The sequence below is a fragment of the Bos indicus x Bos taurus genome, chromosome 8 (genome assembly GCF_003369695.1).
Source record: "Bos indicus x Bos taurus breed Angus x Brahman F1 hybrid chromosome 8, Bos_hybrid_MaternalHap_v2.0, whole genome shotgun sequence".
NCBI classification, from domain to species: domain Eukaryota; kingdom Metazoa; phylum Chordata; class Mammalia; order Artiodactyla; family Bovidae; genus Bos; species Bos indicus x Bos taurus.
In genome coordinates, this window is record NC_040083.1 from 60,130,102 (window position 1) to 60,154,169 (window position 24,068).

The 24,068-nt window shown below is 40.6% G+C and overlaps 1 protein-coding gene across 2 annotated transcripts in view; it reads left to right on the forward strand.

Moving 5' to 3' along the window:
• Positions 1-23,048, forward strand: part of RECK (reversion inducing cysteine rich protein with kazal motifs) — an 80,944-nt gene extending 57,896 nt beyond the window's left edge. For both annotated transcript variants that reach the window (XM_027549650.1, XM_027549651.1), the window contains 9 exons: positions 5,031-5,171; positions 6,010-6,198; positions 7,257-7,379; positions 9,469-9,640; positions 16,401-16,593; positions 18,151-18,361; positions 19,550-19,623; positions 20,452-20,607; positions 21,427-23,048. In XM_027549650.1, coding sequence (XP_027405451.1) covers positions 5,031-5,171; positions 6,010-6,198; positions 7,257-7,379; positions 9,469-9,640; positions 16,401-16,593; positions 18,151-18,361; positions 19,550-19,623; positions 20,452-20,607; positions 21,427-21,648 — 1,481 coding nt within the window. In that variant the 3' untranslated portion in view covers positions 21,649-23,048. The remainder of the gene's footprint in view (positions 1-5,030; positions 5,172-6,009; positions 6,199-7,256; positions 7,380-9,468; positions 9,641-16,400; positions 16,594-18,150; positions 18,362-19,549; positions 19,624-20,451; positions 20,608-21,426) is intronic.
• Positions 23,049-24,068: the final 1,020 nt, after the last annotated feature.

Below are 24,068 nucleotides of genomic sequence, written 5' to 3' on the forward strand. Positions count from 1 at the left end.
CATGAGTATTTTAATTCTAGCTACTTCATGTAAGGGAAAACCACCCCTCATTGTATGGGAAGCTGGGAAAGATTTTTTATCTGTGGGCCCATTGCCAACCTGGTAGTAAGTAAAAAGAAAAAAGTGGGTACTACATTTGCAACTCACAATATCCACTATATTTTAATCAAGACAAACAGACTGTGTCCCTTAACCTTAGTGACAAGTGTAGAAAAAAAGAGAGCATTGGACTGACTAGAATCATAGGCCTCTCTGATTTTAAGCAGATGACTTCTGTGAGCCTCAGCTTTCCTATTTATAAAATGATTGGGCTGGATGAGATAAATTCTATAAGCCCTGATTCTCTATAGCCTTAGAGTCTAAGTCTGGCCTAAAATCAAGTAAGCAAAATGAATGTATTCATAATCCTGGATGCCATTAGAGTAGTCAAATATATGTGTAGACAGAGACTGTTTTCAGTGGGAGGAAACTTAAAGAAATGCTTTTGTTTACATTTCAATACTCTTTTAAAATGTCACACAGAGTTTGCCCTCCATATCCACAGGTTCTGCATTTGCAAATTGAAAATATTCAGGAAAAAAAAATTCCAGAAAGTTCCAAAAAGCAAAATTTGAATGTTGTATACCTGGCAACTATTTACATAGCATTTACATTTTATTTATAACTATTTACGAAGAATTGATGCTTTTGAACTGTGGTGTTGGAGAAGACTCTTAAGAGTCCCTTGGACTGCAAGGAGATCCAACCAGTCCATTCTGAAGGAGATCAGCCCTGGGATTTCTTTGGAAGGAATGATGCTAAAGCTGAAACTCCAGTACTTTGGCCACCTCATGTGAAGAGTTGACTCATTGGAAAAGACTCTGATGCTGGGAGGGATTGGGGGCAGGAGGAGAAGGGGAGGACAGAGGATGAGATGGCTGGATGGCATCACTGACTCGATGGACGTGAGTCTGAGTGAACTCTGGGAGTTGGTGATGGACAGGGAGGCCTGGCGTGCTGGGATTCATGGGGTCGCAAAGAGTCGGACACGACTGAGCGACTGAACTGACATAGTATTTACATTGTATTAGGTATTATAAATAATCTGGAGATAATTTAAACTATGCAGGAGAGTGTACTTAGGTTATATGCAAATACTACACCATTTTATATAAAGGACTTGAACATTCTCAGAATTTGATATCCATGGGAGTGTTGGAATCAACCCCCCCACAGATATTGAGGGATGACTGTATATTAAGTGAGATTTTTCCTTGGTCATTATTTAATAAGTTAACCAATATGATCATGGTATAGGGTCCATCTTACCATAATAAATTATCATTATTTATGGTGAATGTGCTAAATTATCCCTTTTAGACATAAGCATCTATTTGACCACCTTATTCAAAATATATGTTACATTCCATCCCTTTATACTGCTTATTGTTATCTGACTTTTTACTTACATTCATACACACACACGCTCAGAGTCTATTTATTGTCTATTTCCTGACCAAAATGTAAACTCTATAGAGATTTGCCTTTTTTATTCACTTCTGTATCTCCAGAACCTAGGACCTTGCCAGGCATTATCTTTTGTTCAGTCGCTCAGTAGGGTCTGACTCTTTGCGACCCCATGAATCATAGCACGCCAGGCCTCCCTGTCCATCACCAACTCCTGGAGTTCACTCAGACTCACGTCCATCGAGTCAGTGATGCCATCCAGCCATCTCATCCTTTGTCCTCCCCTTCTCCTCCTGCCCCCAATCCCTCCCAGCATCAGAGTCTTTTCCAATGAGTCAACTCTTCACATGAGGCAGCCAAAGTATTGGAGTTTCAGCTTTAGCATCATTCCTTCCAAAGAAATCCCAGGGCTGATCTCCTTCAGAATGGACTGGTTGGATCTCCTTGCAGTCCAAGGGGCTCTCAAGAGTCTTCTCCAACACCACAGTTCAAAAGCATCAATTCTTCGGCACTCAGCTTTCTTCACAGTCCAACTCTCACATCCATACATGACCACTGGAAAAACCATAGCCTTGACTAGGCGGACCTTTGTTGGCAGAGTGATGTCTCTGCTTTTCAATATGCTATCTAGGTTGGTCATAACTTTCCTTCCAAGGAGTAAGTGTCTTTTAATTTCATGGCTGCAGTCACCATCTGCAGTGATTTTGGAGCCCCAAAAAATAAAGTCTGACACTGTTTCCACTGTTTCCCCATCTATTTCCCATGAAGTGATGGGACCAGATGCCATGATCATCGTTTTCTGAATGTTGAGTTTTAAGCCAACTTTTTCACTATCCACTTTCACTTTCATCAAGAGGCTTTTTAGTTCCTCTTCACTTTCTGCCATAAGAGTGGTGTCATCTGCATATCTGAAGTTATTGATATTTCTCCTAGCAATCTTGATTCCAGCTTGTGCTTCTTCCAGCCCAGCGTTTCTCATGATGTACTCTGCATATAAGTTAAATGAGCAGGGTGACAATACACAGCCTTGACGAACTCCTTTTCCTATTTGGAACCAGTCTGTTGTTCCATGTCCAGTTCTAACTGTTGCTTCCTGACCTGCATATAGGTTTCTCAAGAGGCAGGTCAGGTGGTCTGGGATTCCCATCTCTTTCAGAATTTTCCACAGTTTATTGTGATCCACACAGTCAAAGGCTTTGGGATAGTCAATAAAGCAGAAATAGATGTTTTTCTGGAACTCTCTTGCTTTTTTGATGATCCAGCAGATGTTGGCAATTTGATCTCTGGTTCCTCTGCCTTTTCTAAAACCAGCTTGAACATCTGGAAGTTCACGGTTCACATATTGCTGAAGCCTGGCTTGGAGAATTTTGAGCATTACTTTACTAGCGTGTGAGATGAGTGCAATTGTGCGGTAGTTTGAGCATTCTTTGGCATTGCCTTTCTTTGGGATCAGAATGAAAACTGACCTTTTTCCAGTCCTGTGTCCACTGCTGAGTTTTCCAAATTTGCTGGCATATTGAGTGCAGCACTTTCACAGCATCATCTTTCAGGATTGAAATAGCTCAACTGGAATTCCATCACCTCCACTAGCTTTGTTCGTAGTGATGCTTTCTAAGGCCCACTTGACTTCACATTCCAGGATGTCTGGCTCTAGGTCAGTGATCACACCATTGTGATTATCTGGGTCGTGAAGATCTTTTTTGTACAGTTCTTCTGTGTATTCCTGCCGCCTCTTCTTAATATCTTCTGCTTCTGTTAGGTCCATACCATTTCTGTCCTTTATCGAGCCCATCTTTGCATGAAATGTTGCCTTGGTATCTCTAATTTTCTTGAAGAGATCTCTAGTCTTTCCCATTCTGTTGTTTTCCTCTATTTCTTTGCACTGATCACTGAGGAAGGCTTTCTTATCTCTTCTTGCTATTCTTTGGAACTCTGCATTCAGATGCTTATATCTTTCCTTTTCTCCTTTGCTTTTCGCTTCTCTTCTTTTCACAGCTTTTTGTAAAGCCTCCTCAGACAGCCATTTTGCTTTTTTGCATTTCTTTTCCATGGGGATGGTCTTGATCCCTGTCTCCTGTACAATGTCATGAAGCTCCGTCCTATCTATCAGATCTAGTCCCTTAAATGTATTTCTCACTTCCACTATATACTCATAAGGGATTTGATTTAGGTCATACCTGAATGGTCTAGTGGTTTTCCCTACTTTCTTCAATTTAAGTCTGAATTTGGCAATAAGGAGTTCATGATCTGAGCCACAGTCAGCTCCTGGTCTTGTTTTTGCTGACTGTATAGAGCTTCTCCATCTTTGGCTGCAAAGAATATAATCAATCTGATCTCGGTGTTGACCATCTGGTGATGTCCATGTGTAGAGTCTTCTCTTGTGTTGTTGGAAGAGGGTGTTTGCTATTACCAGTGCATTTTCTTGGCAAAACTCTATTAGCCTTTGCCCTGCTTCATTCCGTATTCCAAGGCCAAATTTGCCCATTACTCCAGGTATCTCTTGACTTCCTACTTTTGCATTCCAGTCCCCTATAATGAAAAGAACATCTTTTTTGGGTGTTAGTTCTAAAAGGTCTTGTAGGTCTTCATAGAACCATTCAACTTCAGCTTCTTCAGCATTACTGGTTGGGGCATAGACTTAGATCACTGTGATATTGAATGGTTTGCCTTGGAAACGAACAGAGATCATTCTGTCGTTTTTGAGATTGCATCCAAGTACTGCATTTCGGACTCTTTTGTTGCCCATGATGGCTACTCCATTTCTTCTAAGGGATTCTTGCCCACAGTAGTAGATATAATGGTCATCTGAGTTAAATTCACCCATTCCAGTCCCTTTTAGTTAGCTGATTTCTAGAATGTCGACGTTCACTCTTGCCATCTCTTGTTTGACCACTTCCAATTTGCCTTGATTCATGGGCATTATCTTAGGCACCCAATAAATAAACAAATGAATGAATGTTTGTTTATGGAAATGCACAGTTGATCAGGAAATCCATTTCAATAACTCACTTGAATCATACCTCATGTTGTTGTTCAGTCCCTCAGTCATGTCCAGTCCTTTGCCACCCCATGGACTGCAGCATGCCAGGTTTCCCTGTCCTTCACTATCTCTCAGAGTTTGCTTAAACTCATGTTTATTGAGTTGATGATGCCAACCAACCATCTCATCCTCTGCCACCCCCTTCTGCTCCTGCCCTCAACGTTCCCAGCATCAGGGTCTTTTCTGTTGAGTCAGCTCTTCACATCAGATGACCAAAGCATTGGAGCTTCAGCTTCAGCATCAGTCCTTCCAATGAATATTCAGGGTTGATTTCCTTTAGGATTGACTGATTGGATTTCCTTGTTGATCAAGGGACCCTCAAGAGTCTCGTCCAGCACCACAGTTTGAAAGCATCAATTCTTTGGTGCTCAGCCTTCTTTATGGTCCAACTGTCACATCAATACATGACTAGTAGAAGAACCATAGCTTTGACTATACAGACCTCATGAGCTGTCCATTTGTTTCAGATGTCATTAATTCAGACAATTTACAGACCTCTTCTACTCTTTTGGGTGTTTAAACTGATCTGTTTTTGTATTTTCAGGGCCAAGTTCTTTAGGTAACATTGTAGAAGAGGTGACTCATCCTTGTAACCCAAACCCTTGCCCTGCTAATGAACTCTGTGAGGTAAACCGGAAAGGGTGTCCATCTGGTGATCCCTGTCTTCCATACTCTTGTGTTCAGGGTAAGAGGTGGGGTGGGGTGTGGGATGGGCAAGGGTATGTGCTGCTGTTGTTTCTTTATAGCAGTTATCTTTGGAATAAGATTATTTTCTAAATTATGTTTTTCAAATAAACGTGTATTATTTATGTAAGCAGAGGAAGACAAAAAAATAATTTTCAGTAGTCATTTAGATTGTAAACTTATTTCACTTTCAAAACCAGATTCTCATAATGAGTCATAAGGTTCTTGACAACCAAAGGAAAAAAGAACCTTGGGCTAGTTTTTAAACATGGGAAGTAAAAAGGAAAAAAAAAATATTAAATAAGCATATCTCAAAGGGCCACTTATAATATTTGTATAATACTACATAAGCTATAGCATCATAATAAATCTTGTTAAAATTGAAAATAAACGGGTTTTCCCTAAGTCCAATCAAGTATTCACTTTTCTTTGAATTTAAGATGTGTCTTTATTCTATCACTAAAAGTTTTCTGACCAGATTATTCTAAAATTACTCTCAGTTGCCATGTTACATTTAAAAAAATACCTGTGTTTTTAAAATATATTTGATAAGCCTTAAAAAATTTTAAGAACTACTTATCTTACAGCATTTTTGTAAGAACTATTTCTAACTTTGGGGTATGTGTCCTTTAATCACCACCACTTCACAGACTGAACGTGGAATTTTTGTTTGTTTGTGGCCAGTTGAACCAAAGCAATTCCCTAGTTTAGTGAAAGTTCTATTACGTAATCTTTAGTGGCCACACAATATCTATAAAACTTATGTGAAGTGTATCTGATATCACAAAACAATATCAGGGAACAGTACCAGCTCTCTCAGCTCATTTTTGTCCCTACAGGCTGCAAATTGGGAGAAGCATCTGATTTTATTGTCCGTCAAGGGACACTGATCCAGGTGCCATCATCTGCAGGGGAAGTTGGTTGTTATAAAATTTGCTCGTGTGGGCAAAGTGGACTCTTAGAAAACTGTATAGAGATGCACTGTATAGACCTTCAGAAGTCTTGTATTGTTGGAGGAAAAAGAAAAAGTGAGTCTTGAACTGTTTTTGTTTTTTTGTTTTGTTTTGTTTTTAACACAAGATTAGTTGTATTAACTTGGTAGGGAGAACATTGGATGGGTTCTCACCAGAGAGTAAAAGTCTACAAATCAGATATTCTAGGGAAGTATTTTTCAAACTCTATGGAACACAAGGACTTCTAAGGAACCTTCTTAGAAGCCTCATCAAGAAGGGACTACTAACAGCTGATAGTAACTAACACTTACTGAACTCTTTACTGTGTGACATCATGGAAACCAAAGGGATGGGAACTACACTGTTGGTTAGGGGTTGGGAGAGAGCACATTAAGAGTACCTCCTCGTTTGATCACCTTCTCTAAAAGTCTGAGGATCTTGCTTTCTCAGTGCTTCTTTAAACCATCTTTTGCTTATAGCCCTTAGTAACTCTTCATATCAATATATAACCTCAAAAACTGTGAAAAAAAAATACCACTTTTGAGAATGTGCTCCCCACCCCACCTGCTCATTCTGCTACCTCTACATCCATCCCCCTACCCATCAACTAGAGTAGTTCAGCTTTTATATGACTCTTGTAATACTCTTCTGTGTGAGATCTTACTTTAAGAAGAGTACTTTTGACTAAAAAGAGCTTGCAAATTTCTGCTTAGACCAGCAAGTCAGGTATTCATTGCTTAGTCCATATTCTAATTAGCTAAAATGTAACATAGGTACCTTGAATCACAGAAAACATCAGAAGATAAACTCATTCTTTCCATAAACTTTCACTGAGTAAATACCTTTTCTGTACAAAAGAACCTCGGATGAGGAATTGAAGTCATGCTTTACATGATAAGATAGGAGAGAATTTGGAGCAGTCTAGTGAGATGAGCATATTAGGGGTTTGGAGGGGATATGGTGGGAGGTCAATATGAAAATACCAGTATTACAAGTTTAATTCCCTTTTATATATTCAGAAGTTATCTTTCAAGAATTTCTATTTTAAAACTTTTTAAACTATGTAATTTTTAATTTGTGATTTATTTATAAATTCATGACATAAATTAGCATTTTATTTCTCTTTCTCTCAGGTCATGGAACTTCCTTTAATGTCGACTGCAATATCTGTTCTTGTTTTGCTGGCAATTTGGTGTGTTCTACCCGCCTGTGTCTCAGCGAGCACAGCTCAGAAGATGACCGTCGTACCTTCACAGGTAACCGTGGTCATCCAGCAGCTTTCCTCATCCTCTGTACCCATTTTCCCTTGAAGGCAGCATCTCATTAACTGCAAATGTTCACAGTAAAGTAAATGCATAACCTGAGAGCAAGGTACTTTGCTCTCTGGATTGCTTCCTCCTCTATAAATTGAAGGCATTAAAGTAAGTGGTTTCTTAAGGTCCTTTTGGAATTCCGTAAGTCAAAAAGAACAGGGCCAGTGATTGGTATAGTTTTAGTTACATGGAGTTTTTCTGCCTGCTGAAATACCCATTTGCCCCTACCACTATAGTCCAAAGTGTCCCTGTATTTTGTAAATTTGTTTCTGTGTTTGTTTTCTTTAACCATGTTCTTCTTGTCCTACCTTGGCTTTCTGGATTCATATAGGCAGGGACCCCTATAAACAAAGCTACTGGAAGAAAAAGTAAAGAATATTTCTCTCAATCTAGATATAAAATCTAGAATTTAGGTATGTCAAGTCTGGGAGTTTTCTGGAATGTTGAAGGGTGATAACAATAGCAAGACAAAGACAGAGGTTGTAAACACCTTACATAGATTCCTTCCATTCATATCTCCTTAGGGAGGGGGAAAACAGGAAAGTAACTTGGGAAATTATTGTAATTTTGAAACTTAATTTTTATGAACAGTCAATCAAGAATGTTACTTTCTTGACTTTCCTAGGCTTTATGCTGCTGGTATTATGCTCACATCAGCCACAGTAAGTGACAAGGTTAGTGAGATGAGATGCTCTTTTCTTGAGAAGAAACTCCAGTTGTCAACAGCAACAGCATAGTTGCCAGTATTTGCTGGTATCTACTTTTTTCCCAAATCTGGTTCTGGGCAAAGAGGAGTTAGGTAGTTGCCCTTAAACCATTTCTTCCTGTTGCAGCAGCAGCTTGACTCTGAGTTGGTATTACACATGGAATAGGGTAGGAAGAGAACAGAATAGGGTTTACCAACCTTGTATCTCCAGCACATTGGAAATAAAAGGGAGATCAGAAACAAGAAGTGAATGCAGACTGATGGGGAAGTAGAGGCAGGACCAGCTCCATCCCATCCTCTATCCACCCTAATGAGTACCAGGGTTTGCTACTTTATTGTCTTGTTGTTGTTGTCCTTTATTTTTATCCTTGATCTGCTGTGCTCTGATGAGGACAGTTCATTCTGCCTAGAGAAACCGAAAAATGATGTGGGATGAGAAATGAGCTAAAGATTTACAAGGAAGACTTTTACTTATTTACATACATCACAATGTTTTTAGAAGTTAAAGTTTACAACTAGTAGGACCCTTTTTCCCTGTAGTGTGTAGCCCCTCATGTCCTGGGATAAGTTACATCAATGACTATTTAATGGGATTTCCCTGGTAGTCCAGTGGATCCCTGGTCAAGGAACTAAAATCCCATAAGGCATGTGGTACAGACAAAAAAATAAAAAAATAAAGAGTATTTAGCTAGCAGACTCTAAGGAGATTTTACTGGCAACAAAGTATACACATCTGGGGGACTCAAATAGGGCCACAGTCTACACAGGACTCAGAAGGAGATGTTCATAAAAATTCTTAAGTTTTAAGTTACAATATCTTCCCAAGTTACTAACTTCTTGTTCTTTCTCCTCCCTAAGGAGGTAGAAAGAACCTATGTGAGGCGTTTACAACCTTCATTCTTTGTCTTGTTTTTTGGTATTATCCTTGAACATTCTGGAAATCCCTTAAACCAGAATCAAACATCTAAATTCCAGATTCTATATATCAAATTGGGAGAAACATTCTCCTACCCGTAGTTTAGTTTGCAAGGATCTCTACCCCTGGGATCAAGATCTGGAAACCCTCAGTTAGCAGGCAATAAGTGGAACAAAGGAAAGTCATTGTGCAGACAAATGGCTTTTCAGAACCTTGCCACCTTTAAAAACACTGAGATGGGAGGATATGCCCCCTTCCATTCAGCTCCCCATCCTCCCCCACCCCCCTGACCTAATGTTAAATTCTGTTTTAACCTGAGACCTCTGGCTGCTTGTCAGTGGTTTACCTTAATGAGGAAACAGAGGAAGGGGCCATACAAGAGCAGTTGCTGAGGTGCTGTCCCCCTGCAGGTCTGCCCTGCAACTGTGCAGATCAGTTTGTCCCCGTTTGTGGGCAGAATGGACGCACTTACCCCAGCGCCTGCATTGCTCGCTGTGTGGGCCTCCAGGACCATCAGTTTGAGTTTGGATCATGCATCTCAAAGGATCCATGTACTCCTAATCCCTGCCCAAAAAACCAAAGGTAAGTCAAATGCCTCCTTGTCTTTTTCAACTGAAGGTCACCACTTACTCTATACCAGACAGTGAAAATACAAAGATGAATTAAGATGCTCTCTCCCCTGAGAAGTTAGAGTCTCGAGGGAAAGATCCAGGTAAAGCTGCTTGGTAATATGCTGTGATTGGGGGCCCAGAGGTCAAGCAGTTGACACAGCCTGGAGGAACCTGGGAAAGCCTCTAGAGCATGTGGTAATTAGCTGGGAAAACGAGGAGGAGACTGCCAGCAAGGTTTACGGTAGAGGAGAAGTGGTGTTCATGAAGGCAGAGAGAGTAACCAGAGCAAATCTCTTGGCTGCTAATGAGAGAGCGTGGTGTATGCCGGAAGCTAGACCAGTTCTGTAAGACAGAAACAAAGTGTGAGGCAAGGAGAAGCGGCAGCTAAGACAAGAGAAATGGATGCATTCTTATTATTAGTTACTGATGCCTGGTAGTAATAGAAAATAGTCTACTTAAAACCTGCCTCCACTGTACGGATTGAACATGAGAAATCTCTGGAAGTGCACTTTCAGTATTTTATGAAGATATTTGTTTAGGGACTCCTCTCTCTGTGGTTTCCTCAGGAGCTCAGAGTGCAGTTGACGTCACCTTAATGATGGATTTCTGCTTGTGGTCGCAGGTGAAGGGTACTGCTGATTCTCTTAGGTTTCAAGCTTCTGGAATTGAAGTTTTCACTGACTGCCTCAGACAGCTGAGTAAGACATGTCCCAGCACCACAGTCCTTGCCTTTTGAAGGTTTTGTGGATAATAAGCAATTGCTTCTCCATCCCGAAAACCTTGGTGCAGTATGAAGGGAGAGAAGGAAAATTTTCTCTTGTGTTAAATTTATTTTAACAAATTCTCTTTTACCAAAGAGAATTGGTCCCTGTCTAGCAAAGTTTACATCATGAAAACTAAGCCCAAAGAGTTGTTCTGCAAAGAAGATAGGGTGTTATGCATAAGAAAACATGATAAAGAAATAAGTCAAAAGGATAATATAGTTGTGTCGGGACATAGAATTGAGAGTTGTTTTGGTATATGTTTATCTGTTTGTTTCCTTCTATTTGGTAACCTTTCTGAATAAGATTGGCTTGCTTTTATAATAAAACCACAAATCTCAAAAATGGGAAGGCCTGGCTGGGTATAATACAAAATCAATATAAAAGAACAGTTTGAAAAATACAACTACATGAAAATGAAGTTTTGCTGCATGGTAACAAATGACAAACTAAGAGAAATCTTAAGAGAAAGGGATTTCAGTACAATCTCTGATAATATAAAGAACCCCTACAAATCAATATGAAAAAGATGAACAACTTAATATATTAATAAAAATAGGCAAAGATCTATAACCAGTGGAAAATGGACCAAGGACATAAACATAGGAAAAGAAATACAAATTCTTCTTAAACACTTAAAAAGATGCTTTTATTACTTGGGGGGAGCAACTCTAGCTACTGTATACAAACCCCCAAATATCAGTACTTCTACATAGTGGAAGTTCAACTACAGTCCATTTGGGTGGTCAGCAGGTGGCTTTCCACATGTGATTCAGAAACTTAGGATCTTTCCATCTAGCAACTCAGCCAGCTCCTACAGCCTCTAGTCCTCCTCTGTCAGGCAAATAAGAGAAGGGACATGATGGAGGTTGCTCCTGAAAAGCTTTTATAAGCCAAGTTAAAATTCATCTCTACTTCTAGCCACATTCCATTGTCTAGAACTTTTTCATTTGACCAATACTTCCAGGGAGGCTGGGAAATATAATCTAGATGTATGCCCAGGAAGAAAATTAAATGAATTTGATGAATGAGCTCTAGCCAATCTACCACAATGCTTAACCTCTCTCATATTAAGAGAAATATAAATTAAAACTACAGTTGTGTACCATTTTCCATCTACCAGATTGGTAAAGATAAAAAAGTTTGATAGCAAAATACAGAGAAATAGGCACTCCCATACAGAAGAGGATTGGGGCAAAGATTGGTACCTCCTGTACGGAGGGCAGTTTGGCCAAGCATATCAAAATTTTAAGTGCACATGCTCTTTGAATCAGCATGTAAAAATGCTTGTTCTTATATAAAATATCTCTGGAAGAATAAATAAGAAGTTGGTAATAAGTGATTACCTCCAGGGAAGGTGGCTGGGATACAAAGAATAGGCAGGAGACTTACTTTTCATTATATACAATTTTGTCTTTTCATTTTCTCCATGGGCTTATATTATCTGTTCAAAAAATAGTTGTTTAAAAAATAGAAATTGGAAAATAAATGAAGCTGTATTCATTCATCAAGTATCTCCTGTTGTACTGATCTTTCTAATCACTAAGACACAGTAGTCAACAAGACCAAGTCCCTGCCCTGATAGTGTTTTTTGTAATTTGTTGCCCTCTCCTTGATTCTCAGCCTTTCCTGTTGATCCTCTTATTTCTGTGTATTCAAATTAGTAATGTTTTTTCTTCCAAAATTACCAAATTTCTCGTGATATTCTTTGTCCTCATTCCTTCATGTTAATAGATAGTGAAGTTCTAAATAGTCTTCTTTTTCATTTCTCTTCAAATGTCTTAAATTTCTATAAAATTGTAACTTAATGCATTCCAATTTCTTTCTTCTAGTTTTTTTGAGATAGACTTGATATGTGGCCCTGTATAAGTTTAAGGTGTACAGCACAATGATTTGATTTACATGCATCATGAAATAACTACCATAGTAAGTTTAGTGAACATCTATCATCTTGAAGAAATTGAAAAAAAATTTCTTCTTGACGCTAAGAGCTCTTGGGATTTAGTCTCAATAACTTCCATATATAACTCTCAGCAGTGTTAATTATATTTATCATGTTATACATTACATCACTATGTTATAACTAGAAGTTTGTTATCTTTTGACTCAGTTCCATTCAGTTCAGTCACTCAGTCGTGTCCGACTCTTTGCCACCCCATGGACTGCCAACATGCCAGGCTTCCCTGTCCGTTCGTCACCAACTCCCAGAGCTTGCTCAAACTCATGTCCATTGAGTCGGTGATGCCATACAACCATCTCATCCTCTGTGGTCCCCTTCTCCTCCTGTCTTAAATCTTTCCCTGCATCAGGGTCTTTTCCAATGAGTCATTTCATCACATCAGTTATTTCAATGAATATTAAGGACTGATTTCCTTTAGGATTGACTGGTTGGATCTCCTTGCAGTCCAAGGGACTCTCAAGAGTCTCCTCCAACACCACAGTTCAAAAGCATCAATTCTTCAGCACTTAGCTTTCTTTATGGTCCAAATCCCACATCCATACATGACTACTAGAAAAACCATAGCTTTGATTAGATGGATTTTTGTTGGCAAAGTAATATCTCTGCTTAATATACTGTGGTTGGTCATAGATTTTCTTCCAAGGAGCAAGCATCTTTTAATTTCATGGCTGCAGTCACCATCTGCAGTGATTTTGGAGCCAAAAAAATAAAGTCTGTCACTGTTTCCGTTGTTTCCCCATCTATTTGCCATGAAGTGATGGGGCCAGTTGCCATGATCTTTGTTTTTTGAGTTTTAAGCCAACTTTTTCCACTCCTCTTTCACTTTCATCAAGAGGCTCTTTAGTTCTTCTTTACTTTCTTCCCTAAGGGTGATTTCATCTGTATATCTGAGGTTATTGGTATTTCTCCCCGCAGTCTTGATTCCAGATTGTGCTTCATACAGTCCGGCATTTCACATGATGTACTCTGCATTTAAGTTAAATACACAGGGTGACAATATACAGCCTTGACATACTCCTTTCCCAATTTGGAACCAGTCTGTCGTTCCATGTCTGGTTCTGACTACCTTCATCTAAGTCTCCCTCCCCTCACCTTTTGCCTCTGGCAACCACATATCTGATCTTTTCCTATGAGTTTGTCTGTTTTAAAGTATAATTGACCTACAACTCTGTGTTAGTTCCTGGTGTAAACATAGTGATTCAGTATTTCTATACATTTTGAAGTAAGTTTAGTTACTATCTTTCACCATATAAAGATATTACATAATTATCAACTCTTCTCCATACTGTACATTTCATATCTATGATTCATTTATTGTGCAACTGGAATTTTGTACCTCTTGGTCTTCCACACCAATTTCTGTCCTCTCCCCACTCTCCTCCCCTCTGGCAATCACCTGTTTGTCTCTGTACCTACACATAGATACAGATACACATAGATGCAGTCCTTTGCTATTCGTTCATTTGTTTCATTTTTTACAGTCCACACGTAACTGAAATCTGCCTTTCTCTTTCTGTCTTATTTCACTTTAGCATAGCGCTCTCTAGGTCCATCCATGCTGTAACAAGGTTTCATTCTTTTCTATAACTGAGTAATATTCCATCCTGTGTGTTCACATGGGTGGCATACATCACATGCACACAGAAGGGTTTCCTTTTCTCCACCTCTTCATCAAGACTTATTTGTTGTCTTTTAGATAATAGTCATTCTGACAGGTATGAGGTGATATCTCATTGTGATTCTGATTTGCATTTCCCTGGTTACTGAGGATGTTGAGCATCTTTTCTTGTGCCTTTTAGCCTGTATGTCTTCTTTGGGAAAATGTCTCTTCACATCCTCTGCCCATTGTTTGATTGGATTGTAAGGGTTAGGGTTTTTTTTGTTTATCTGTTTGCTTGTTTGTTTTGATTTTGAGTTCTTTGCATATTTAGGATATTAACCCCTTATCACATATATCTTTTGCAAATATATTCTCCCATTCAGTAGGCAGCCTTTTCATTTTGTTGATGGTTTTCTCTGCTGTGCAAAAGCTTTTTAGTTTGATGTAGTCAACGTTTGTTTATATTTGCTCTTGTTTCCCTTGCTTGAGGAGACATACCTAAAAAATATTACTAAGACTAATGTCAGGGAGCATACTGCCTGTGTTTTCTTCTAGAAGTTTTATGGTTTCAGGTTTTACATTTAAGTCATCGATCCATTTTGAATTTATATTTGTGTATGGTATGAGATGATGCTAAAGGTGAAACTCCAGTACTTTGGCCACCTCACGTGAAGAGTTGACTCATTGGAAAAGACTCTGATGCTGGGAGGGATTGGGGGCAGGAGGACAAGGGGACGACAGAGGATGAGATGGTTGGATGGCGTCACCAACTCAATGGACATGAGTTTGGGTGAACTCTGGGAGTTGGTGAAGGACAGGGAGGCCTGGTGTGCTGCGATTCATGGGGTTGCAAAGAGTCGGACACGACTGAGCGACTGAACTGAACTGAACTGAACTGAACTGATGGTGTGAGAAAGTGGTCCAGTTTGGTTCTTTTACATGTAGTTGTCCAGTTTTCCCAACACGATTTATTGAACAGACTATCTCTTACCCATTGTATATTCTTGCCTCCTTTGTCATAGATTATTTGCCCATATAAATGTGGGTTTATTTGTGGACTCTCTGTTTTGTTCATTGATCTATGTGTCTGTTTTTGTGCTAGTACCATATGGTTTGATGGCTATAGCTATGTAGTATAGTTTGAAATCAGGAAGGGCTCTGTTCTTCTTTCTCAAGATTGTTTTGGCTATTCAGGAACTTTTGTGTTTCCATACAAATTTTATAATTATTTGTTCTAGTTCTATGAAAAATGCTATTTGTATTTGATAGGGAGTGCATTGGACAGTTACCTTGGGTAACTGTCATTTTTAACAATAGTTCTGCTAATCCATGAGCATAGTATATCCTTCCACCTGTTTGTGTTGTCTTCAGTTTATCAGTGTCTTATAGTTTTCCTTAGTTATTTATGCTTGTAAATTGGATTGTTTTCTTAATTTGTCTTTACATACATCCTGATTTTAAATCTCATCAGAAAAGGTAGCCATAGGTAGTAGTAGTGATGGTGGTGGTAATTTTGTGTAAAAAGAAGTAATTTCCTTTGAAATTATATGATGTTAGCTAATATATTCTTCTCCTTTTATGTTATAGGTAAATATCTGTGTATCCTATTATTTTAAATACCCAGTAAAAGTTAAACATTTTCTTAGGTCCTGTCTTCTTATAGAAAATTATAAATACCCTTTATAGAAATGAGAGAGGCAAAATAGTCTAAAAAAGAAAAGAACCATCCTCCCTAACCCCTCTGAAGAAGTTCAGAGATTGAGAACGAAGCCAGATCCGGGTATTACTAGGAAAACCCAGCTTCATGGTGTGGCATTCTCTCAGTGATTCACAACCAGCCAGCATCAGGTCCTCAGCCTTATAAACACAGAAGCCTGAAATTTTCAGCGTATGCTGTGAAGTTTTCTCTTAAGATAGACTCATATTAGCCAAGCTGATAATTAAGTCCCTGAGAAATGCTTCATTTATTATTGATAAGAACGCCTCCAGCATTGGACCCTGACCTGTCTGGTGGTCTCGTATCATGCTCTTCCACCCTGAGCACCCTTCGCTTCTGCCCTCAGGGCCCCCTGCCCTCTCCCCCAGCACCACAGGGTCTGGGGCATCACACGCTTGCTCTGCTACTCCCTCTGACTGGCAGGCCTTCATCCTCCACCTCCTCCATGCGCTTTCTCCAGGCTCCCCAGTCAGAATGACTCATTCTCATGAGCATTTGGCATGTGGTTTTCTGCCTGAGGGCCTGTGTTACATGCGTGCTCGACTCCCCAGTCTCCATAAGCTCTCAGGCACAGGGACTGTTTCTGATTGCGCTCTTACTTTCTCTTCAGCCTCCTGTGCCCCACCACTGCCTGCCAGCCCCACTATAGTCTCTTACAACATTGATTCATGGTGCTGCATTTGTGTTTTTCAGATGCATACCCAAACCACAAGTCTGCCTGACGACATTTGATAAATTTGGATGTAGCCAATATGAGTGTTTGCCAAGACAGCTCACCTGTGACCAGGTCCGAGATCCTGTTTGTGATACAAACCACATGGAGCACAGCAATCTCTGCACTTTGTACCAGAGAGGGAAAAGCCTCTTATACAAAGGCCCGTGCCAGGTACCACTGTTGGCCTGACAAGCCCAAGTACACTGAGCATGAAATCAGCTTATGATCTTTTACGTGTAATCAGCAGTGAGACCCCCATTGAGGGTCTTCTGTGAATCCCATCAAATCTAAAGCACTCAGTCCTCTATCAAAAATGAACCATCTGAGGCTGGCTTTTCCTCCTAACACTGGAGGGCCCCCTTGCTCATGACCCTTGGCACCTCTAGTGTACAGAGTAAATAGAGAGGCTTCTTGACACCAACCACTAGAAAAGAACTTAAAGCCTTGCACCCTTGGCATGAGTCAGCAGCATCTTCACTTCCCCTAGTTCTGTGGGCCCAGAACTGTTTCGTTAGAAAACCGCACAAACAAAAATAATAAAAAAAAAAGAAAGAAAGAAAACAGCCCAGGAAGAATATGAGGGAAAACAACCAAGAAAAGAGCTTTTCCCCCACTCTTTCCACTGAAGTTCCACCCAAGGTCCTGAAAACTTCTCTAAAACTTAGTGTCTTTTTTTTTTTTGGACATATTTTTTAGATTTATTTAGAATTTTATATTTACTTAGTATAATTTACAAAATTAGGCTTTGTCTTCTATAATTTTTTCTGTGTTTATTTTTAATTGAAGGATAATTGCTTTACACTATTGTATTGGTTTCTGCCATACATCAACATGAATCAGCCATGGGTATACATATGTCCTGTCTCTCTTGAACCTCCCTCTCACCTCCCACCCCTTCCCACCTAATATATATAATTTATTTTATCTTAAAACTTAATGTCTTACATCAGTTTACTTTAGTCTTTGAGGGTTGTGAAATTGGTATTCATGTCAAAAAATAACCTTGAGGACAACCCCACTGAGACCTTCCATACACACCAGTGATCTGTGTGCTGGGCCGTCTGCCTGGAGGAAGCCCAGCCGTGGACCAGCAATCCCTGCCCACAGCCGGCTGACACCTGACATGCTGGCTTCTCATTTCCTGGTTTTCACTGAAGGAAAGTCCCTTCAGCTCGTCTCCCTGGGCTTGTTTCCCCTCAGAGCTTGTGTTCTAAGTGCACTGATACCTTTACTCTGAATTCCCTCTTGTTGGTCCCTCTTCCTGGCTTCAGGTTTTCTCTTACATGTTCTTCATGGATGCAGAGTCCATCTGCTCTCCTCATCTCTCCTGTCTTCCCTCTCTATCCTATTGTTGTTCAGTTGCTAAGTCGTGTCTGACTCTGCAACCCCATGAACCAGTGTGAAATGATAAGGCCTCTGAATTTGCATCAAGATTGGTCTTGTTCTCTTCTAACAGGCTCTTCTGGAATAACGGAAGTCGGGAGGAAGGAAGGCTTTTTATCTCATATCCGTTCTCAGAGAATGATCACCCAGGTCCCTGAGAGGCTGAGAAAAGTAGTCTCTTCAGTCAGTCTTGGGATGGTCCTGTTGCACCTAACCCCACGCCCTGTTTAGAGTGTCCAAAAATTTATACTGTCTTTTCTCCTTCTTGAAAGTAGGGAGACCTATTCTTGGTTAGGAAAAGTGTGCCATAGAAGTTTACAGCTAAGTATGCTTTCTTGCCCTCAGCCTTTTTGCAGGGCCCCGGAGCTCGTCTGTGGGCACAACGGGGAGACCTATAGCAGCGTGTGTGCTGCCTACTCGGACCGGGTGGCCATCGATTACTATGGGCCCTGCCAGGCTGTCGGAGTCCTCTCCGAGTACAGTTCTGTGGCTGAGTGTGCTGCTGTGAAGTGTCCTTCACTCTCGGTGACTGAGTGCAAACCCATCATCCCACCTGGTAGGCTGGCAGTGCTGGGGGTGGGGTAGGGGCAGGATTGGGTGGATTTACTTATCTGTCTTCAGAGAGTGAGTCACTAAAAATAAAGCTGACTTAAGTGTGTTTAAACTTCTCAGAAAGTCTTGACTCTACCTAATGCTGATTGGATGCATTTCTCTGGGCAGACCTTAAAAAATAGTGGATCTATCTTAGACATCATCTAGTCTAGTGGTTTTAAAACAATATGGAAAACTTATTTCAGTCTTACCTCAAGCACCAATAGATAAACAGCAATATTTAACTGCTAGAATTATGGTTATTAGTTCAAAGGCATAATGTTTGCCTGTTATAAAGTTAATGAATAAAGAATTGGACATTAATGAACAATTGAAGTATTTTTGATGAACACAAACATTTTAAATTGAGAAAAACAAGATAGTTGTTGCCTTAGACTGGCCTTAGCGTCTAATTTAATTGTTTCAGTTGCATATAATCAAGAAGTCTTGTTTCAAACAGGCTATTATAAGCAGTAACAGTTTTCAAACAGCTTACCTTTCAGTTTCATACTCTTCAGTTAAGCAGAGGTAGCAGAAGAGGCTTTATCCCAAGTCTGCACAGAACAGATTACCTGGAGTCTAACAAATTCATTCCTTTGTCCAGGAACTTAGCAAATGTTTCTTGAGCATCTACTATGTCCTAGACAAGTGTCTAGGTGCTGGGGGCACAGCAGTGAGCTAACATAGCCTCCTTCCTCCTGGAGACCATGGTTTGACATGTTATTATTGTTTTTTTAACAGTTTAAATAACTTTTAAAATTCAGTTTGAATCAAACACCCATGGAATCTCTGAAACACTTGCTCCTGTGTTTTGCCGACAGGAAACACTTGCCTGGGATGACACAGTTCTGAGTAGGGCAGGGTCTAGGCCCCGTGTCTCTGGAAAGGCCAGCTCTCCCTGTGCTATATGAAGCCACAGCTGCCCCACCTGAGAAGTGGTACAGGAGGAAAGCAGGAATGGAGGAAGGATTTTGGTAAATGTGTAGATCATTAGACTCCAGGTTGATCAGGGAACATATCTGAAAGTGCAGTCATCAGGAAGGACTTCGGTAACTTTCCCAGCACAAAATGAAGGGCTGGTAATTTCACCAACTGTTTTGAATTTTCTTTATTTCTAATTCTGAACACAAACAGAATGGTTTCTGTTATACAGGTGCTTGTTGCCCATTATGTGCTGGAATGTTAAGAGTTTTGTTTGACAAAGAAAAATTGGATACTATTGCTAAGGTAAGTTGCTTTATGTGCCATGTACTATTGAAACCTTATTAATAAGCTTGTCAGTAATCATACAGACAGAACGTGTCATCCCTTTCATAGATGAAGAAACTAATTTGCACGGGAACGTCTTGCCCAAGGCTGTACAGTAGCTCCCAACCAGGAGGCTTTGAGCTCAGGCCATCTGCCTCCCCGTCCTGTGTTCCTTCCCTGTACAGCCTGGCTGTGCAGTGACCTTGCTCTGCAACCAGGTAGCCTGCACTCGTTTAAAAAAGGTCTCCTGCCAGCATAGTGAGCAGAGTGAGGGCTGGAGCCAGAGCCAGGCAGCCAGCAGCTGGTAGACTCCCAGATAGTTTCAAGGTTGCCCGCCCTCAGGTGGTCCCCATTCCTCTGGGGGTATGTCCAGAATCAACCATCTTCCCGTGATGGTTTTACCCCTTTTCCTTTTTTGTACCATTACTTTTGCTGCTCACTTTTGTGAAGATGAGATTGCAGAAGTGTAGCAACCAACACCTGCCACCACCTAAAAAATTTACACCCATTTCAATGAAAACAACTGTATTTTTACAGGAAGGCTTTAATTATTTCCCCATGGTGTCCAACTCAGAACTGTCCCTTAAAAAGTGCTCCTGGTGAGAGTGTTTATGTCAGCCAGAAAACTCAGCAGTCAGAAAAAACCCTACTGGAATGGGTTCTGTGGATATTTAGAATTCATCCAGCAAGGCTCTGCCCCACACTTAGGATTAAAAGAGCCTTCTTGTTTTAGGCAAGGTAACAAGGCAGCTTAGGCAGTAGTAAGGAATTCTTTTTTCAGGTAATAGAATTGTTTTCTCTTTCTAGGTTACAAACAAAAAGCCAATCACAGTTCTGGAAATACTTCAGAAGGTCCGCATGCACGTGTCTGTCCCACAGTGTGATGTGTTTGGGTACTTCAGCATTGAGTCAGAAATTGTGATCCTTATCATTCCTGTGGACCATTATCCAAAGGCTTTACAGGTGAGGTCAGCACGTGTCGTACAGCCATCCTGTCACGCTGAATTGGGTGGGCGGAAGGGAGGAAAGCACGGCAGCTCTGAGGACAAGCTGCTCCAGGGGAGTGGCTTCCAACAGAATGCGGGGGAGGGGGGGGGGGTGAGGTGCAGGTGCTGTGACTCAGAAGGTGCAGACATGAAAGGTGTCTGCTCATCTTCCAGATGAGGCACTTGAGGCCCAGGGAGGGCAGGGACAGACACCAGCCACTCAGTGACAAGGCCAGGCAGACTCCTGTCTCCCAAGGGCTGTGCTCCTACTGGGGAGGAGGAGCCCACCAGAACTGATCTGATGGGCCCCGAGTTTTCTTCTTCATAATCTAGAGGTGAAACTCACTCAGGAGGCACAAATTTCAGCATCAGCATAGGGAGGTCCCAGTGACGGAAGTGAATACAGTGGTTTCTAAGCTGCCACAGTGAGGAAGCTCATTCTGTCTCAGCGCTCTCCTCTTCTCCTGATGTGTAGGTGGCCGTGGAGAGGCCAATCCCTGTGACTGTGTCTAAGCGTGAAAAGATAATGTCTAAACGTGAAGAAGGGGTGAACAGGATTGTGGGGAAAGAAAGGGCAGTGGCTGTGTAGGTCATGGCTTTTCTTTTCATTTGATTTCCATTGATGCTGTTATTATTTGTGTAATAAATTAAGACTTTATTAGAATATCACTTTGCTAAAAAGAAGGATAAAGAGAAGACATATTCCGTGTGTTGGGATATATGTGGAATTTGTGTGACTTGACTTTTTCGTGGGTTCTGTGACTTATATTAAAAGGATCTGATTATCCTCTCCCAGATTGAGGCCTGCAATAAGGAAGCAGAGAAGATCGAGTCTCTCATCAACTCTGACAGCCCCACTCTGGCGGCCCACGTCCCTCTGTCTGCCCTGGTCATCTCCCAGGTGCAGGTCTCCAGCAGCATGCCCTCAGCCGCCCCCAGCGCCCGGCCTCCCCATCACTCCTGCCTCTTCCTCCTCAGCCTGGGCCTCACCTTCCACAGGGTCTGGAGACACAACTGATGCCCATGAAAACTGCAAAATAGTCCTTGATCTAATTTTCTCACTTTGGAAAAAACATATAGGACTGCTGGTTTGTAGTTGAATAGTGGCCAAGGCAAAGCACTTGTCACCTCTAACCTGTTCACCATACAGTATTTTTCTTAATTACCAGTATTAGTAAGGGTTTTTCCTTGTTTCTACAAGTGTTACAATATATTCTTCCAAATACTAAGGAAAAGAGGATGTTTCCTTCTGGTGGATCACTGACTGCCTTACAATTTACATTTTGCTCGTTAGATGGGTCCCCCACCCAAAACAAATTATATATCATTGATAAATGAGATGATCACTTTTTAGAAAGACAGCTCACTTTAACTATGGACTTCGTATCACAGAAACTTCATTTCAGAGTTCTTTCAGTATTAGGGTGCCCCTAGTGCGTGTGTGTTTGTTTACAGATAATTCCCTACTCTGTCTAGAAGTGAGGAGTCACAGTGAAGAGCCACTGTTATTAGAGTATGAGAAAAAGATAAGGCGTCTTTGGAATTCATATAAGTCATCAGGCAAATTTAATTTATAGAAATCTAATTCAGAATCCATTTAATGTGTTAAGTAAGCAAAAGCAGGCTAAGTAAATGGCACTCACATGATATATTGTACCTAAGTGATAGTCTCAGTGGTTCTTAAAGTGTGTCTGTGACTTCTGTGAAAGGGAGAAGTTATATTGCATCAAAGCATCTTGTATTATGCATTTTTTATATTAACAGATGTATATCTTTTGGTATCATCCAAGTTAAATGTTGAGTTTTTAAACATTAACCTTTAAACCAATTGCTGCTACTTATGTAATTGCCAAAAAGTGAAATAATTAGTAGTTCATGTAAATAATACATGATTTTTCTATTTTATTATGAAGAAGGTGAATAGCCATATTTGTAAAATGACAATCATGTGTGTTAACCCAGTACTTTCCGTTCATGAAGACACATTTGTTTTTTGTGATATGCACAATGTAGGTAAGTGTTCTGTTTTTCTTTTTTGATACAGATTTATAAAGAAGTGTGGTTTATATATTTAAAAGTGTCAATCTAAGTATTAAAATGTTTGCATGTTGTCTAAGAAATTGAATACTTTGAATGTGTTTCACAGTTTTAAATAAGCTATTCAGTGTAATACTTCTTGTTTATATGCACCTAAACTTAGAATTTACATGAAGTGTTTTTCTCAGTGTTATATATATGTACCCTCTGAAAGATATAGGGTTATGCTTATTATACCAAAATGTTGTTTAAAAGTGGGCACTTAAAGCTTTCAGAATTTCTCAGTGCTGATGTAGCATGTTTGTTGCAATTGCTATAAATCTCTTCAATGCAATATACTGGAAAGCTTTTCTATTTTAATAAAATAATTTTATATGATTATGTGTATTTCTAAGCAAAGTGCACGTTTAGAATGAAACCACTGATCACTCTTCAGCAAGCCATGTCCTTTGCTCTGACTAAGAAGTTATGGGAGTGTGATTACTTCAAAAATGGGAAAACAGAGCAGCTGGGACAGAGCTGGTCAGAACAGACCCTGGCATGTTCTCGGCAGAAGGGTCAAGGACAAAGACCCCGGCTTCTTCAGGACTGAGAGCTTCAGGCACTCCAAGACCAGGAGTAGGTTAGGCAGTTCTTCTCCCCACTGGTTCATCCCGATACTTCAGCCCTATGGTATATCCTAGAACAGAAAGAACTTTGCACTGTGAAGACAGAGGACCAGCTGGTCAGGGCCTGAGAGGTTCTATCAGTCGGCTGATAGAGGCTAAGGCCCCAAACCTCCATCTTGCTCCCGTCACACGTCTGCTGTGCTTCTTCTCATTGTTGTCCTCACTCCAGGACCCATGCAGTGTCCTCACAAAGGGAAGAAGGAGATGAAGGAAACCACAACTGGTGGTTAGGTCTCTGCTCAGAAATGACGCTGTCATTTCTGCCTACGGCTAACGTCCAAGCAAGTCACATGGCCGCCCCTGACTCCAAAAGGTAGCGAGGAACATACCGTCCTCTTGTGTATGTGTGTGTATCTGTGTCTTGCGGGGAAGAAGGGAAGAAGCTGGGGCAGACCATGAGTATTTTGAACAATGATACAGTCTACTGCAGAGGCCCTCTCTCATCAGGATAGGGCAATAGCCAGGAATGACTAAATTTCTTATTAAAAAAGCAGTAGAAGTTTTTGGTCTGGGAAGGAAATGAGAAATAAGAGAGGTGCTTGGGTTTGATGGAGGGGGCAATATCAAGGGAGGAAAAGATCTAAAGGTTGGTCCTGCCCCAAGGACAGAATCACAGTCTTGAGAACTCTGACCATAGGTAGTCACAGGCGAAACAAGCCCAGGTCCAGTCAGTTCAGGAGATGGCACTCCTCACTAGCCAGTGGCTGTGGTGAGCACAGCCAGGCTGCCTTGG